At 45.4% G+C, this 19,128-nt stretch overlaps 1 protein-coding gene across 1 annotated transcript in view; it reads left to right on the top strand.

Annotated features, from left to right (window-relative positions):
- Positions 1-19,128, top strand: part of LOC310780144 (adhesion G protein-coupled receptor L3) — a 212,853-nt gene that overhangs the window by 79,438 nt on the left and 114,287 nt on the right. Inside the window, exons 4-5 of the mRNA XM_083640702.1 lie at positions 5,083-5,097; positions 8,485-9,285. Coding sequence (XP_083496828.1) covers positions 5,083-5,097; positions 8,485-9,285 — 816 coding nt within the window. The remainder of the gene's footprint in view (positions 1-5,082; positions 5,098-8,484; positions 9,286-19,128) is intronic.

The raw sequence follows: 19,128 nt of genomic DNA, 5'->3' as shown, positions 1-19,128 counted from the left end.
TTGTAAAGCTAGTTGTATTTTTGTGTCTGATTTTCAGCATAGCATGGGACGAGAGTCTTTTGGGAGTAATATAGGTTATAGTGAATGCTGCCCATACAATCCTCTACAGACCCACATTCCTACCGTCCTTGAAGGCACCAGCATCTCCAAAATCCTCCAATGTCATTATGTCATCTTTGCCGGTGAATGAACAGGGAGCTTTTGGTGCCGGCAAGATGGAGGAAGTGAAACATTGTTCATTTGCATATGCCCACATTGTACGGCTACAAAGCTGGCTGAAGATCGCCAAAGTGGCTCTTTAAGTTTTTGATCGTAATGAACAGCTGCTGCCTGATTTTGGAGTAGAGAGCACCACTTCATCCCTGATGCTGTTACCATGGAGACGGAAATACTTTTCTTAGATGAAGCAGGCATAGGTTGCCCATGCAGCTTATTTGATTTGGTACGGCAGCTTGACCAATTAGGTGCAGAAGAGAGAGGGCCATGTGGCCTTGTCCAGCGTGTGTGTGTGTGTGTGTGTGTGTGTGTGTGTGTGTGTGTGTGTGCGTGCGTGCGTGTTTGGCACAGTCAATTTACTGCACAACATCCAAGCCGTTACCGGCTGCACACACACACACGGTCCGATGAGTTGCAGTTTTGCCCAAACCTGTTGAATGGCAGCCAGGAAATGCCACGTCAGTCACAATAGATTGATAATGGATAGACACGATAGGCCTAGGTACATACAGCACATACAGTATATAAACAATGAATGAACGAATTATCACTGTTCCATATTCACCCCACCTGCTTACAAGTTGCCCAAATAGCACAGATTAGTGGCCAAGATGAATAAAACCTGGTGTTCTAGTCGTACTATTTGCTCCTGACGTTATAATTGAACATCCAGCTTTGATTCTTTGACAGTATAAAAAAAAAAACTCTGATTCTACAAATGCTAATTAGCTGATGAAGACTGTGAGTTGGTTTGTAAGTCATAGCATAGTTGGGCTAAGTCCTGTCTACCTTCACATGATCTCTAAATGAGCAGACCACAGGGAGAGAGCTATTGTCTTTGCCCTTAGCTACGATTAAAACAGATAATAATGTACAGTAGGATGCACTGCTGGGGGCGCACGATAGACCGGGTTCTGTGCCCCCCCCCCCCCCCCCCTCATATGCTGCGTGTGTGTCCTACTGTCCTCTGAGGTGGGGACAGGGATTTATCAAGCGTCTCTGAGCAGGGACAACAGACCTGCGATCACTTTTGCCGTATCGAGGCTAATAAACGAGAGGGCCCAGGGGTTGTTGCGCGTCTTCCCAGAGGACGTAGCCCTTTTTAGAGAGGCCGGATCGCCTCCGAAAAGGACACTTATTTTCCTATTTGTGTGCATGTGTGTGTGTGTGTGTGTGTGTGGCTTTTCTCTTCTTTCTTCTCAAACATGAGAGCCAGCATGAGAGAGAGAGAGACGAGAGAGGGAGGGAAGGCGAGAGAAAATAAAAAGATATGAGAGGATGAAAGAGCAGCCGAGTGCCTTTTAGTGACTCAATGACAGCCGTGACCAAGATCGTATTAGGGTCACAATGTGGGGTGGTGGGGTGGAGTGGAGAAGCTTCTCAAATGAATCAATTCGCCCGTCGCTCTCCGCTTTGCCCCACTGAACGCGCTCCTCCTATCCTCGGGTATCCGCGGCACGACGTCGGGGAGGTATAGCTCCGCTCCGCTCGTAGGTGTAGTGAAACACGACTGAAACACTAGACTAGACGGGACAAATTGGCGATCCGACGGCGTGACCTTGGTGCATCCAGCTGCATATTCGAACGGGACATATATATATATATATATACGGTTGCCCGGGGAGCGGCTTATTACCATGTCGGCGGCTTTATCCACATCCTTAACTCCGCGTCTCACGCCGGCTAGCGCGCCGCATACATAGCGCTTCTCACATCCCCGCCCGCTAATGCATTTCTCTATAGATCATTACCCTCCTTTCCCCCTCGCGCCGCTTTCAGCGATCGCTCAATCAGGGCCGCCGCGCTGCCCCGCGGTCCCCCCGTTGTGCGGCCGCGGCTCACGGGGAGGTGAAGAGCCTTCGATCGAGGAGGGTCCGGGCTGTTTACCTTGATTTGGTCCACACGCGCTCCCCGAGATATTGACAGATTTGAGTTGCCAGTAATGGTTCAGATGTAGCCCGGAGCTATTGTTTCCGCAGCTTGATGTGGACTTATCGTGTTCTCAACGACAGCGGGAATGTTTGCTTTTGATGAGGTGCCATTTTCTGCCAGTATACAATTTTATGATGGGACAAGCACAGACTACTTGTTGAAAGCCTCTCGCCTCCTTGTAAAGCGCTTTGTAACTCCTGTTTGGAAAAGTGCTATACGAATATAGTGTGAGGCCTGTACTCTCAGAACTAGGAGCGACTACGACGGTTCTTCCACCGTTTGCCATGGTCATTTGGCTAGTACAGCGTAAAGTGAACTAACCCCTGTGGAATTTGGAATATGGAAGTTAGTTGCTATAGTGAACGCAAGTCTATTAATGCCCTACTAAAGTGTGTGACACTGCGTAGGTGTGTCTGTTAGCAAACTGTCAAAACTCAACTGAAAGCTAACACTAGCGATGAGGCTAAAGTAGCATTATCAAAGGCTCTACTTCTAGTTAACATTAGCATGTTAGCAACCCATGGCACCGAGGCAACGGAGAAGCTCTTTGCTGTAAAACCACTCATACACACAAAAATGGCCGCCGCTCCGTCCATCCTGGAATGATAGATGGAATGATTCTATCCATTAAAGTGATTTTGTTCTCTACTCTCTCTCTCTCTCCCTTCCCTGATATATCTCAACCTCACCCCCTCTTTTTCTACCAGCCCACCGCCTCACTTTTAATATTGTTCTCCTCCTCGAAGAACCTTACCATCTTTCAGCCTTCCCCCCTCCCCCTCCCCATCCCCTACTCACCTCCATACTTCCCTCCCCATCCCCTCCTCACCTCCATACTTCCCTCCCCATCCCCTCCTCACCTCCATACCTCACCCCTCCCCATCCCCTACTCACCTCCATACCTCACCCCTCCCCATCCCCTCCTCACCTCCATAGCTCACCCCTCCCCATCCCCTCCTCACCTCCATACCTCACCCCTCCCCATCCCCTCCTCACCTCCATAGCTCACCCCTCCCCATCCCCTACTCACCTCCATACCTCACCCCTCCCCATCCCCTCCTCACCTCCATACCTCACCCCTCCCCATCCCCTCCTCACCTCCATACCTCACCCCTCCCCATCCCCTCCTCACCTCCATACCTCACCCCTCCCCACCCCCTCCTCACCTCCATACCTCACCCCTCCCCATCCCCTCCTCACCTCCATACCTCACCCCTCCCCATCCCCTCCTCACCTCCATACCTCACCCCTCCCCATCCCCTCCTCACCTCCATACCTCACCCCTCCCCATCCCCTCCTCACCTCCATACCTCACCCCTCCACATCCCCTACTCACCTCCATAGCTCACCCCTCCCCATCCCCTCCTCACCTCCATACCTCACCCCTCCCCATCCCCTCCTCACCTCCATAGCTCACCCCTCCCCCTCACCTCCATACCTCACCCCTCCCCCTCACCTCCATACCTCCCCCCTCCCCATCCCCTACTCACCTCCATACCTCACCCCTCCATACCTACCTCCCCATCCCCTCCTCACCTCCATAGCTCACTCCACTGCACTCTCCATTTGGAGGAGCGGGCTCGTGTAAGCCCTGGTAACAGAGGTTAATCCTCTCTTATTAGAACCAGGATTACGGGGAGGGAAGGGACTGGAGGAGGCACGCCGGGTGGATGCCTGTCCTCCCGCTAACCCCCACCGGGGGGAGAGGCCAGCGAAATGCCATGAAAGGCATACAAGCATGTCCACGCTTGGTATACACACAGTGCCGAGAGTTAAATGTAATAGCCCCTTGCCGTTTTCGACAGGCCCTCAGTATTGTGCTTGGAAGCGTAGAATTGATACGGCAGCTCTATTTCACATACAGTACTGTACAGTACTGCAGTTGAATTACACTCACACTCGCATAATAGGCTTATGCACAAAAAGAGAGATTTCTAGCTAATAAATATGTAGTAGTAGTAGTAGTAGTGATGTTGTTTCTGGGTCTAGGACTTGATCCGGTATTGGCTTAAAGGAACACTCCGCCCATTTTCAACCAGCTTTGTATCATTAGAACATCAGTAGTATATCAGAAAACTGTAAACGGTTTTGAAGTCTGTCATTTAATTTGACAGTTATTGAGTGTTAAAGTGTGGACCAGTGACATCACTGGTCCACACTAACTCAAATGAATAACTCATTAACTCAAATCAACTCTCAATAACTGTCAAACTAGATGAATGATGAATAGTTTGACAGTTATTGAGAGTTGATTTGAGTTAATGAGTTATTAATTTGAGTTAGTGTGGACCAGTGATGTCACTGGTCCACACTTTAACGCTCAATAACTGTCAAATTAAATGACAGACTTCAAAACCGTTTACAGTTTTCTGATATACTACTGACGTTCTAATGATACAAAGCTGGTTGAAAATGGACGGAGTGTTCCTTTAAAACATAATGTCTGCATAACAACAGCTGCACTGAACTATTTGATTTGGTTTTCCACCCTTGAAGCCATCTGATAATTGAGGTGGCCATATGCTAATAATTATTAGCCTCATCAGTCACTCTGTTCAGGTCATAAATGACAAATGATCAGTTTGAGACTGGAACAATGTGTCGTGTAAAGATGGCCGATCACTTGATTTTGCCCGGTGTACTTCCGATTCAAAACCTCTGTCACACATTTTCTAACAGCTGATCTAATCTGTCTTTCTCTTACAGGCTCATGTGTTGAAGCGATGCTTTTTTCCCCTCTCTCCTTCCAAAACACTTATGATTGAATGTTTTGTGTGTCTATTCCACTAACCTTGTGTTCTTCTTCCTGCACTGCCGGATGACTGTTTGACTTGAAGATAAAATAATTTTAATAAAAAACCTCTTTCCTGTTATCACACCATTAATCTGTTTTCTATTTCTCTTTCTTTCTCTCCCCTTCATGCCTAAAAATAGAAGTGGAACAAAAAGGTAACTAAATAAACTACTCTTTTCTTTGTCACCTGCGCTTGCATCTGGCCCTATGCTTCTGTTTTTGGTGACGGGTTTGCTGTAATAGGTTTGTGATCATTTTTGTTTGTTTGTTTGTTTGTTTTATAGCTACCTGTTCATTGTATGCTTCATTGAGCCGATTAAACATGTCTTTCATGGGGAAAATGAAATTGTCCAAAAAAATTGTCCAAAAAAAAATATCGATCAAACAAATTCTGTGTTATTTTGGCCTATTAGTAGTGTAGATAGAATTATCCGAAATATTGAATATTGCACAGGGTCAATTTGGTCTGAACTGCAGACATTCATTGCTCAACAATGTCACAGATTGACAAGACAGATTTCTTTTGCCATTGCCATGTAGAAATCGTGTCCATACGCTCATTATGGACCCGCTCTCCACTGAACGCATAGAACCCGCCGATGTTTTCATTCCCTGTAATAACTGAAAATGATTCTGCCGCTGCTTTATCAGCTGCATACTATTAAAGGAGAGAGGTATGGGGCAATCAATAGCTTGTCCAATAAGCTGTCAGCATTTTTGATTATAGCTCTAACACGATGATGGCTATAACCTTCGGGGACTAGCTAGTCAATATTGGAGACAGATCATGGACGCTCATATTCATAGCTTATTGGCTCTGCATGATGCTGCGGAGGAGATGCCAGGGCGTCGTCACCTGTGGCCCCAGAGCGTTGTATTTGTGCTGCAGAATCTCCTTTTTCTCTGCTGCGAAAACTGCCATCGAGCCACCTTTGTCGGAAGCTAACCTTCAAGTTGAATCGAATTCAAATCTGCAAATGGAATTGTGGAAAAAGCAGTCGAGAATTCATCTTTAATACTGCGATTAGGCGAGAAATTCCGATTGCCGTGAGATATCGCTAAGATCGGTGGGAAAATGAATGTGCGATGAGGGGTTTTTATATGATGTTTTTTGGACTGTTTTGCTATCCGTTCTTTGTTCAATTCCCCGTGAAATCCATGATTGCTTTTGTATCCCTTCTCGAATAACCTCCATTCACTCTTCCATTTTTGTGCTTACCGTACATCCTTGAAAAGTATATTTTACACTGTCCTCGGTGCCCCGGGTGCTGTCAGTAAAAAGCCTACGGTACGTGTACCTACTCTGGGGCCTTGTACCTTAGTACAGCTTCTCTTTTTTAAACCATAGACTGAACCCTCTTAGCGTTTAGCGCAGATGCACGCCAAGGCAGCGGTGTCGACAGGATGCGTCTCGCCACATTCTTCACCTGCAGGTAGACAACAGGTTTAATCTTAAGAGATTACAGGGGGGGAGAGAGAAGTCCCCCTGCTTTCTCCGTCTCTCTGTCACCTCGTTCTCCGCGCACGCAGCTTTTTTTACCTCTCCACGGATCTGCAGCCTAGGACCTGTCATCCCCGGCCCAAACCATAATTCATGTGGAAAGACGGAAAGCTATATCTTAATACTTTATGGTTTCCTTACCACCCAGAATCGCAGTGCAAAAGCGCCGCTAAAGCTCTCGGCCATTATCTCTGCTTTAGCATTTCACCTTCCGTGAAACAATTTGCCACTTTTAATTAAGGATTGTCACTTCTTTTCCATAAATTTGGCAGTGGCATGATAATCTCACATTAAACGTGTTAACTGCAGCTATTAGATAGGATACTGTGCATCTTCACTGCCATGCCATACAACTCAATTACAGAGAGAGACTGTACTTACTTACACAGATACTTTTCTGTCCAGTAAGACCATGTCTTCCCTTGTTGACAAGGCTTTGATTTTATTGCTTCCTCTTGGACCAAACTTATTCATTCCATTCATGAAATTGCCCTGCTTTTTTAACTCGGTTGTTGTAATCTATTTAGAAAGACAGAAAACTTGAGATGGCCTCGGTCCAACATAATTCATACTAAAATGAAATCACCTTTGGCAAGGAACGACCTGCGTCGGCTGCATCACCTTGGCCTTTATCAGATTTGAGTACAAACTAGTTCAGGTATAATTAGTTTACTGTGTGGGGTGTTATAAATCATGCCGCAGACTGAAAATGTCTTAGGAGGCTGAAATACAGTAATGGACAAGGTACTCATATCATTATGTCGATGGGCTAATTACTGTCTTTTTGTGTGTGTCCTAGGGCGCCACATCAGCCAATAAATTCAGCCTAGCTATTTATCCAAATCTTTTAATATTGAGTTTGTGTGACAATATCTATATTTAATATTTCTTTAATATTTCTTAACAACCAGTAGCAGTGTTTGGATGTGTTTGGATGGATAACTGTATGTATGTATGTATGTATGTACTGTATGTGTGTGTGTGTGTGTGTGTGTGTGTGTGTGTGTGTGTGTGTGTGTGTGTGTGTGTGTGTGTATATATATATATATATTTATTTATTTATTTATTAAAAAAATATATATATATATATATATATATATATGTATATATATATATATATATATATATATATATATATATATATATATTGCATTACATTGATCAGTTATATTGATTCTTCTACATCCTATAATTGTTCTTGTAAATGAAATAAAGACATGTAACAATTCAACAATTTGCTGGGGACCCCCTGGGATGCCCGCAAGGTCCCCACACTCCACCGAGGTAGTAGTGTGTTACCATTCTGCAATGAGAAAGAGAAACTGAAAAGGACAAATTAAAATAACTCTCTGGCTGGGTGTGCATGGGTGAGGGAGTCTCTGTGGTGAGTTTTTTAATAGCATCCCTTGACTTCCTTCTACTTAACATACAGCAGAAAAAAGAGAACCCCCCTCACTTAATCTATTCACCCTTCCCCTGCATACTGCAAGTCTATTTGTTCAACGACATTGAACGCTAATTGCCTTCAGGGTCAGAGACTAACGGGCAACATGTCATTAAATTAGAGGAATCTTATTACCCCCAAAAAAGGGAAGCTGTAATATGTAATTGAATTGAAGTTAATAGATTGCAGACCCAGCTTGAAATAGTGAAACTGAAGGTTGTGTATGTAAATTGGTGCTGTTCTTTTTAATTTCATATTCCATAGAAGCATAATAATCCAACACTCGTAGAAGATACCATTGGATTGCATTAGTGATTAAAAGAATTTTTTTTGGCAGGTCATCTGTAATCTGTTCTGGATTTTTGGTGAATATGAGCTGTCATCCCAGAGGATGAGGGTGTGACTCAACATCTTGGCTCTTCACCATGGAGAAAAATGATTTGAACCTCAGAATCAGAATCAGAAAAAACGTTCTCGATCCCCGAGGGGAAATTGAGTTCTCCTTTGCTGCGATCAGTTTCTCTCTGTGATTGATGGCGTCACCATACATGCCAAAGTAACTCTCTGCTTTGTCTTTCCCCCATTTTGGCTCCTCAGTATTCCTGTGCCCAGGGCTTCTGCGCGGGGTGTACCAGAGCGAACACCTCTTTGAATCGGACCACCAGTCCGGCGCCTGGTGCAAAGACCCCCTGCAAGCCTCCGATAAGATCTACTACATGCCCTGGACGCCCTACCGCACGGACACCTTGACCGAATACTCCTCCAAAGAAGACTTCATCGCCGGGAGGCCGACGACGACCTATAAGCTCCCGCACCGCGTCGACGGAACGGGGTTCGTGGTCTACGACGGGGCGCTCTTCTTCAACAAGGAGCGCACTCGCAACATTGTCAAGTTTGACTTGCGGACTCGCATCAAGAGCGGCGAGGCCATCATCGCCAACGCCAACTACCACGACACCTCGCCGTACCGCTGGGGAGGCAAGTCCGACATCGACTTGGCCGTCGACGAAAACGGGCTTTGGGTGATTTACGCCACCGAGCAGAACAACGGGAAGATTGTCATCAGCCAGCTCAATCCCTACACGCTGCGCGTGGAGGGGACCTGGGACACGGCCTACGACAAGCGATCGGCCTCCAACGCCTTCATGATCTGCGGGATCCTGTACGTGGTGAAGTCGGTGTACGAGGACGACGACAACGAGGCGACGGGGAACAAGATCGACTACATCTACAACACGGAGCTGAGTAAAGACGGCTTCCTGGACATCCCCTTCCCCAACTCCTACCAGTACATCGCCGCCGTGGATTACAATCCCAGGGACAACCTGCTGTACGTTTGGAACAATTACCACGTGGTTAAGTACTCACTGGACTTTGGGGCGCTGGACAATCGACTAGGTAAGACCAACTTTTACTCATTCTCTCCTCGTCGAATTAAAGGAACACTTCGCCGATGTACAACCAGCTGTGTATCGTTACAAAATCGGTAGTATATCCGAAAACTGTAAACAGGTTGGTTTGTTGGTTGTGGGTACAAGCTAGTTGTAAATCACCAAAGTGGCCCTTTAAGCATTCAGTGTCATTGTCAGTATCAGCGTCTGTGTCGTTCACATTGATTCACAGTGGGTGAGGTGTGCATGAATGCGATTGGATTGTGGCACATGTTGAACAGGATGTTAGATTTTGGTACAAGGGGGGGGGGGGTGTTATGGCATTCAAAAATAGAAATGACTGCAGAGGTGTAAGAAAATCAGGGTGGTGTGACATTTTGCTGAAAATTACAGCGATGAATATAGAAAATGTGATGACAAGCATTCATTTAGGATCTTTGCCAATATAATTTATTTTTTGGAGAGATGCTTGTTAAAAAGAAATCTTGTGGTTTTTACGGATTTTGTTCAAATAGAAAGAAACAATTGAGAGGGGGAAAAAAACACTATAATTATTCTCATTAAGTTGAAATTCAGTGCATCAGGACAGTGTGGGCTGGTGATAATTGGCTATATAGAACAATGCTCAATGCGCTACCTCCTTATTCTTAATGAATTACCGAAATGGAAGCGAAGCAAGTAAACAACCACAAAGGCAGCTTTGTGGAAATGTTACTATCATATTGTTGTTGTCATGTGTACGGTTTGAGAGCCTTACTGTAGGCGGGGGGGGGGGGGGGGGGGGGGGACATGATTAGCACAAAAAAGATGTTATTGTGTTAGCATCCACATGATGTGCTTTATCTATCCTCTCACAGAAGAACAATATTTCAGGACGGTTGTCAGCCTTAAAAACGAGATTCAGTGAAAATACCCAAGTCTGCTGTGTAACAATGAAGGAGCTATTCACATTTTTTAGTGTAGCCACAAAATGACTCTCTTTCTTACCGGAGCTGTCTACTTTGCAAAGGAGCGAGCCACTGCTCACGTTGAGCTTGCCCAAAACTCTTTTGAAAAGTCCAATTTCCTCACTGCATTATTCTTTTTATAAACCCGTGCTTGTTGTGAAGCATATGACACACCGTGTTGTGACACACCAAGGTAATTCTTTGTGCTATCTCATCAACAGCCCGAGTCAGAAATGTCACAAGTTATTTGACTCTGAAGCCCCCATACCTCTCCCTCTCTCCTCGAGAACTTGCTGTGCTCACCTGCTGCTTGCCGATGTGATTTCTCACTTTGATTAGAAGAGAAACATCCCATAATATAGCCATTCATCCTCTGACCATGCTGTTGCGGTTTTGCCCATTCTACTCATATTTGTGTGTGTGTGTGTGTGGTTGTGGAGACGAACAGAAATAGTGTTATGTGCTTTCTGTAGTAAATGATTGTCAATCACACAAAGGTTCTATTATGCATTTTGGATACTACAGTAAGTTTCAGACCATTAACTTGTGGTGGTGTGCTAACTTTGATCTCTTTCTAACATTGCTGCACAAGCACACACACGGAGACACACACACACACACACACACACACACACACACACACACACAGACAGACAGACAGACAGACAGACAGACAGACAGACACACATGCGTGCACACACACACACACACACACACACACACACACACACACACAGAGAGACACACACACGCATGCAAAATAGATGCAATTTCTCAGTACTAGACCCCCTGGGTGAGACAGTGAGAGGGAGTTCTGTCGTTGGCCTGCTGTTGTGCAGAATAGGCTGACCTCCAAAGAGCAAGGCATGAATATAGATTGTAAAATGTTTAATTGAGTGGATGGATAGAGTCAAAGAACAAATTTAATGGCAGTCAAACAGACGCATCAGGAATGAACGAGTGATTGAATGGACTCCGGAATGATAAACAATCGGCTGACAGTAAAATACAGTACAGTACCAAACAAGAGGATGCAGAGCTGTTCTGGAGCTACTGTTAAAGGAGAATTTCGGTTTTTTTGAACCTGGAGCCATTTCCTGGCATTAATTATGAATTGGCCACTCACCTAGCGATGTCTGCAGCGTTTCTGGGCGTCCTAGCGTTGTTTTGAGATCAATATCGTCCAAGTCAGTGTAAAATGGAGTTGATTTGGGGCCAAGTGGTAGCCTGTATTTCCTGCATCTAAATAGCTATTTTTCTTCCCGTTTTCGCCACATATCGCCATAATCAGATCCGTCAACATCCAGCCGAGTGTTATTTCACCCCAGGCTGTTTCCTGGACTGCACACGGATCAAATTACCTCAAACGTGATCTAGGTCACCAAGTCTCGTGAAGTCCCGCGATACTTTCCTGTCGACTGGCCAAATACAGGCAGGACGCTTTGCGGTCGTGGTTTTAGCGTAACCTATGTGGGGTTTGGCGTAACCTATGTGGGATTCGAAATAACGAAGGTTATGCCAAACCCCACATAGGTTACGCCAAACCCCACATAGGTTACGCTAAAACCACGACCGCAAAGCGTCCTGCCTGTATTTGGCCAGTCGACAGGAAAGTATCGCGGGACTTCACGAGACTTGGTGACCTAGATCACGTTTGAGGTAATTTGATCCGTGTGCAGTCCAGGAAACAGCCTGGGGTGAAATAACACTCGGCTGGATGTTGACGGATCTGATTATGGCGATATGTGGCGAAAACGGGAAGAAAAATAGCTATTTAGATGCAGGAAATACAGGCTACCACTTGGCCCCAAATCAACTCCATTTTACACTGACTTGGACGATATTGATCTCAAAACAACGCTAGGACGCCCAGAAACGCTGCAGACATCGCTAGGTGAGTGGCCAATTCATAATTAATGCCAGGAAATGGCTCCAGGTTCAAAAAAAACGAAATTCTCCTTTAAAGAGGGAGCCATGTTCAAAGTGAGTTTTCCACACCATTGTCTCTTTGTTAGCCAGATTCAAGATGGAAGTATATACAAAGTTGAACTTGCCCGAAATCGAAACTTTGTAGAACACATTGTCGCATACAAATGACACTCGCTTTGTCCATTTACACAGTACACTCTACACATGGAAGATTAAAGAGGCAACCATAACCTATGGAGACCGCAAACAAAACAACAGCACAACAATTGCAACGGCCGCGGTGAAAGAGCGACAAAGGTCGGCTTAAAGGTCCCAATTCGTGCAGCTGTAACCTCTTAAAAACGTGTGTCTCTGGTCCATAAAACATGATTCTGGATTAATCTGTCGAAAATATAGCAACCCCGTTTGTTGTGACGGAGTTCTCACTTCCTCATCTCGTCGCTTCCCAAGAATGGCCTGTTTCTATAATATATTCAGAACTAACAGTTCCCATTGGCCGCTGAGGGAGAGCCCGCCCCAGGCTCCCAGCGGCCAATCAGATTAGCGTCTGTGGACCAGCACGCTAGGTTGCGAGTTATCGTTAACTTAACGGTACTACGCTAAAGAGGACATCTCAAAATGCCTAGACTTACCGAATGCACCTCTGCAGTTGCTGGATCACGTACAGTTGGCGTCGCTCCAGCTAGAAGTGTTAATTTTGTGGCTATAGACTAAATGGTGCAGGTAGCTTGTGTGAGAGAGACCCGCGCAGTATGCAGGAGGAAGCTAGTGACGTCCCAATTCCCCTCTGGGCAAACGAAGCGTTTGGGGGTGTGGCTTGGAGGAGACTGCAGGGGGAGGCTGGATAGGGACAAATCCAACTGTGGCAGTTCTGAGCGTGTGACCACTCATTACAGGGAGGGCTGACAGCAGTATATATGCATTTACAAGTAAAAACTGCTTTTGCACGGAATGGGACCTTTAAGCCCCAATTATACTCTACGTTAAAGACGTACTCTGCGTTCATTTTGTGCGTTTTCTGTCCGTCATCTGAAAGCTTACGGATACGCATGAAACGCAGCGGGAAGTTAGCGCCGATGTAAACAAAGGCACTGGACTAGGAAAGGAAATGGAGACGTTTTACACAAGACAACACTGCCAATGATGTGATGTTGCAGACGGTCACCTAGCGGGGGCTGCTGCTCCCAGTGTCGGGCAGTAGATATACATGTAGTACACTACATGTACATACAGACTGTACATGTAGTTCAATTACTAGTTTACTGTAACCACAATTTGCAGTAGTTGGGTGGTAGTTTAACTACATTCAAATATCAGTAGCTATTTCAGTAGTGAACTACTTTGGGTCATGTAGTTAATTAAAAAACGACATTATATTCATAGTATTCTCATGCCATGTTTTCTTTTCTTTTCTCCATACAATATGGCACAAAGCCACCGCTCATTGGCTACATTTGTCATTTAATGACACTTACATGCTATTTGATTAAAATCCATGCCATCAAATACTATGAATTTTGCCTATGTGAGAATCGGCCTGCCCTAGTCCATAAATCAAACACACCTCCACTTTACTCCAGTGTTAGATCAGTTGTGTAACAATAGGGATTCCAGACTCAGATTGTGATGATTTCCTGTGGTGTAACTTGGATAGTTGAACTACTTTTTGAAAGTAGTTTTAATTTGACAAGCTACATTTTAGTAGTTAAGATGTAGTTTAACTACTGTTCATTGTGATGTAGCTAGTAGTTTGATAAACTACACTTTTGAAGTAGTTTCAGCAAGCGTCTGTAGCAAAGGCACGTTTGTTTTCTCGCAAACTTGTCCTTTTCCTGTACGAATCTGCCGAAATGTGTTTTGAGCAGCAAGTGCGCCGCGCCGCAGCCTTCAGTGTGGCGATCACAGTGCCTGTGTTAGCGCCGCAGCCTTCAGTGTGGCGATCACGGTGCCTGTGTTAGCGCCGCAGCCTTCAGTGTGGCGATCACGGTGCCTGTGTTAGCACTGCAGCCTTCAGTGTGGCGATCACAGTGCCTGTGTTAGCACTGCAGCCTTCAGTGTGGCGATCACAGTGCCTGTGTTAGCACTGCAGCCTTCAGTGTGGCGATCACAGTGCCTGTGTTAGCACTGCAGCCTTCAGTGTGGCGATCACAGTGCCTGTGTTAGCGCTGCCAGAAAAGCATGGCGGTCTGATCATTTCAGCACACTTCCACCTGTGCTTCTTCTCCCCCTTCCTCCGGCCCCACGGACATGCATGATCTGTCATACCAATGGGGCATGGGATACGGGCAATGGAGCAGGAGAGCCATGCCCAGATCCACAGCTGGGGGCCCGGTGCCACGTGCAATAGCACACGGTGCAGCCAGGGGCTAGCACATGCTACAGGGCATTAGGCAGGGGGTTAAGCGAAAGGCTAATGATATCTAGAATGGCCCCCAAAACATCATGTTTGGACATTAGCTTCTATAGCGCTGACGTCAGGGCTGTCAGTGCTGTTGTCGGAGCTTCAGTCGCTGTCTGATTTCTGAATGATGTTGCATGTTTTTGATCTATTTTGGCAAATCTTGGAATCCATGACTCCTTTGCCCTTTTAGTATATTGCGGCTGTGGGAGCTGCTTTCTTCCCTGACCAACATAATGAGAATGCTGCTGTTTACTGTATGATATTCATGAAAGAGAAGCGAGAAAACTTGTTTTGCTGTGTTTGAGCCAAAACAGGCTGTTTTCAAGGACGGATGATTCCTGCCAACAGAGTGCTTCCATGACAACTGCCATTGATAATTATACTGTATTCACTAAATTGGTTCATTTTTTTTCTGTCTGCATAGACTGCTATTAATTAGCTGGCAGAAATAAAAGCTCTCCTCTTATTGGTACTTGTTTTTGTTTTTTAATAATCAAATTCAATGCAGAATGTGCAGAAGGGCCAGTGAGAAATTAATGGCTCTGTGGTCTTAAAGTGATGAAAAAGTATATAAAGGGAAACAAATGAGGGGGAAAACACTTTAAGCGTAGGAAAAAGGTCTGTGTGCAGTTATAGGCCCTTTTAAGGTGGTATAAAGCAGGAAATGATGCAGGATGTGTAACCAATACCATTAATGAGGGCCCTGTCACTGGAACACCTAAATGGAATGGATCCATAATTAATGGTATTGGTTACACCTGCTTTACTTCCTGCTTTACCACCTCAAAACGGTTTGCTGCGAAAAGGGTCTATGTCAGTGTATTATGAAGGTCCTCTCCTCCATGGCCAAAGAGCACTACACGCGCTACATACTAGTACATGTGAACAGCAGACAGGAATATGGAGAAAAAAAAATTGCTTTACTATTATTTTTTTTATTTATTTTTTTAATAAATAATAGGTCGAAATTCCTTACATTTTTTTGTAACATCTGTCATCTCAATAAATCATACGTTTCCCACCCAAATACCAAATATATTGGGTTTGATGAAAGCCCACACAATAGGCTGCATGCTCCTCTCATGAGATCATAGCCAGGGTAAAGTTAACAGTTGTTTCCTTAAGGTTGACCTGAAAAAGCACTCATGCCCTCAGCTGTACTAGATTAGGCTCTGTGGTGTCTGGCACGGTGAGCATGAATCACTGGTCACAGTGACACCACAGGCATACAGAGCACAGTGCTGTCTGCAGCACCAACACTTTAGCTGCCTATTCATGTTATCTGAGAAGCAGGCTTTCAAAAAAACACAAAATAAATATATATTCTATTCAATATAAATTCCTAAGTACTTGACTGTAAAATTATCTTTTTGCTACCTACCGGTATGATAAAGCACTCATTGACTTTAATGAAAGCCCTTTTTTGTATTTTTGCTCTGTTCTTAATATAGGCCCTTTTCACAGTGGCCAGATGTTGTGTGGAAAAGGCAGGGTAAACACAGGTTAGGGGTGCATGATATTGGAAAAAACTGACATTGCAATATTTTTTTATTCTGCGATATATATTGCGATATGAAAAAATACAGGAATTTTCACCAAAAGTCTTGAATAGGTCTATCAAGCCTTGCTCATTTAAGAAGGTGGCCTAGTGGGTAACGTGCACGGTTGACGTAGTAGGAAGTTAGTGTGTTTTTAGCCACAGACAGGGTGAGTTGCAGGATCCTAAGTGGGTAAAAGTACTATAGTTAGTAGGAAAAGAGCTTAGAACGTCACCAAGAGGGCATGCATTACTGTATGTTATCAGTTAATTTACCTTACTTGACATTGCACGCTCTGCGATGTGACTATTGCACATGTGCACATTGCGATGACGATGCTGAAACGATATATTGTGCAGCCCTAACACAGGTGCAAGCAAAACAATAATGAGGGTTTCCAAATTCCAATCATGGAAGTTGGAAACCCTCGTTACTGTTTGGCTTGCTTGCACCTGTGTTTATCCTGCCTTTTCCACACCAAAATTTGGCCACTGTGAAAAGGGCCTATACAGAGCAATCAGTGTGGATTAGGGAGTTGATAAATCCCTGTGTGTGGTATTCCCCTCGCTCACCTTCCAGCTTCGTTAGCACACTGAGACAACCCCTCATTTCTGAATGGGCCACTAGGGGGCGGGGGGGATTCTTTGGTCCTAAAATGGGGACAGGATATGGCACAGTTGGTGTTATTGATACACTGTGTGTGCTGTGCCCGTTATCTTGCCACATGTTGCCATCTGGCCAGGGCAAGGCGCCAACTCTGCTGGGCTGCAGGGAGCGCGCGGGGCACAGCCGCCCCCCCGACCTCCGTGGCAAAGCCGGCATGTTTTGGGGGCACTCTCTCTCTGGCCCATCTCGGGCTCTTCGGGAAGTAACTCAGACGCGCTCAATTGATTAAGACGGGCTAAGCGGTAAACGCAGGCTGGCAGAGTCGGTCGGGATAATCCGCGAGTGTCTCTCAATGTGCTGTTGAAGAAGCGCTGGCGAAAAAACGCTGTCCTTTGAAGTCTATTGCTTTTGCGCTAGTTCTCCAGTTGTCTGTCTTGCTTTGTGATCGGCACACTTTTGACATGTCGTTATTTGAACTCAACAGTCCCTCACCCCGCAGTTGCCGCATGTCATTAGAGAACCCTCCCCTGATTATATTGCTTTGTCATTCTAACTCTATGCCGGTGTTGCAGAAAAAACGGTCTTCTGCATGCTGCATGAAACCTTCCATAGGTGTTGGGGGGAATGTAGGTCACATGCTTATTTACAGTCTACATACTTATTACATGCCTAGTATGGTGCATCCCTTGCATAGCATACTGGGTTATTATTTCCGGAGCAAGTGAGATGACAAGACTGGGTTTGGTACAATTGTGAATTATTTTTTTTACAACACATGCTCACATGCACACGCACACACATACATACACACACGCACGCACGCACGCACGTCTCACACACGCACATACACACACACACACATGTTACACACATACACACACACGTGTCTCACACGCACACGCACATACACACACACACAATGGGAGTCTGTTAGTGATGCAGCTTTAGATTTTGTGCATGGAAACAGGGTCTGCTTTGTGGCTGCCTCGGAGCTTGTTTGTATGCTCAGAGGCATACTCCATCATGTACCAGTAATTGGTCATATATTGCATTTCTCCCCAGTTAGTGTCCGTTGTGTTTTGCTGCACTTCTTACGGCGTCGCGTAGCAAATCTCACAGTCACCAACCCGTGGAGTAATCATGTCTTTCTCTTATGGAATTTGAACGAAAGCTTTTGTCAATTTGAGCGGGCGAGCGCTCGTGTTTCAAGCGGTTTCAGAATGTGGAGCCACGTCCATCGGCTCGTTGCGGTGCCCCCCGTTATACATCACATGATTTTTGTCTGGCGTCCTCCTTACCTTCTGACTGGTCATCCGTCATGGCAGGGCCTTGGCAGCTGTACCTTGATCCAGAAATCATACACAGATCACCTGTGTAGTGAGAGGGGCGGCAGGCAATCTCTCAATTAAGGCCAGCACCCGATCCATCTCTCCTCCTGACACGCAGAGAGATGGGAAAAGAGGGAGAAGAACACGCAGAGACTGAAAATCGGAGCATGTGGAATTTTGGCGTGGAGGAGGAGGAGGGAATGTTCTACGTAAGGCTCTCTAGGATAACCAACGGGTAGGTTTGCGTTCAACGGTTTTAATGCACGACGTGGAGGCGGAGAACCACCGTCAAGCGCAATAAAAAACAATGCACAAAGTGCATTAATGATGTAAATGATCACCTACCCGTTGATGATCCCCCGCTTATATTCGTTTGCCGACGATATAAAATAAAAGCATTTGCAAATGCTTGGTGAAGGTTTTGCACTCGAAATCGAAAGGCTATGAAGCAAGAGCTTACCGTTGTCACGACAAGGAATGATTCTAGTCCCTTTTACATCCAAGCCGGTGAGGTGACACGACACTACTAGCTTCAAAATACATGTGAATTCCGTGGCCATAGTAGCTAAATCTGTCCATGGAAGAAAAAAATATATAGATATAGTTATAACAAGATTGAGGTAGCAATGCAGTTTTGTGTTCATACAGTATCTGTGGTGTTTAGTCCGTTTTGGAAATGACGTTCTCTTCTCTAATTGGCTGGCTGACTGACTGACTCACCAAGGCTACATAACAGGCTGATACCACGTATGGTATAATGTGGTAGCGAATGCATTTATACCATTTGATTATTACACCTTTTTTAAGTACAGCTGCTGGGAATTGAACCCCCGGTCTCTGCGGTGGTACAGTAGGTGAGTGCCGTTACCTCTACACACCACCCAGACACCCAGAACAGGGATTACAATTGAAGCCAATTGACAGTATGTGTGTTAAACGTGCACCCGCCGGCCAATCAGAGAAGAGTTTGTTATATTATATTTGTCCCGGCATGTTTTTCTCCTGCCTTCGGTCTGTTGAACCAAAAAACTGTCAGGTGAAATTGAACGGGCTGGGTGGCACCCAACCCCCGAAGCCATTTATTTTGGCCAATCAGCCGGC

Source organism: Poromitra crassiceps (genome assembly GCF_964638095.1).
Source record: "Poromitra crassiceps genome assembly, chromosome: 7".
NCBI classification, from domain to species: Eukaryota; Metazoa; Chordata; class Actinopteri; order Beryciformes; family Melamphaidae; genus Poromitra; species Poromitra crassiceps.
Note: the sequence above shows the minus strand (reverse complement) of the source record. Positions and strands in the feature narration are given on the sequence as shown.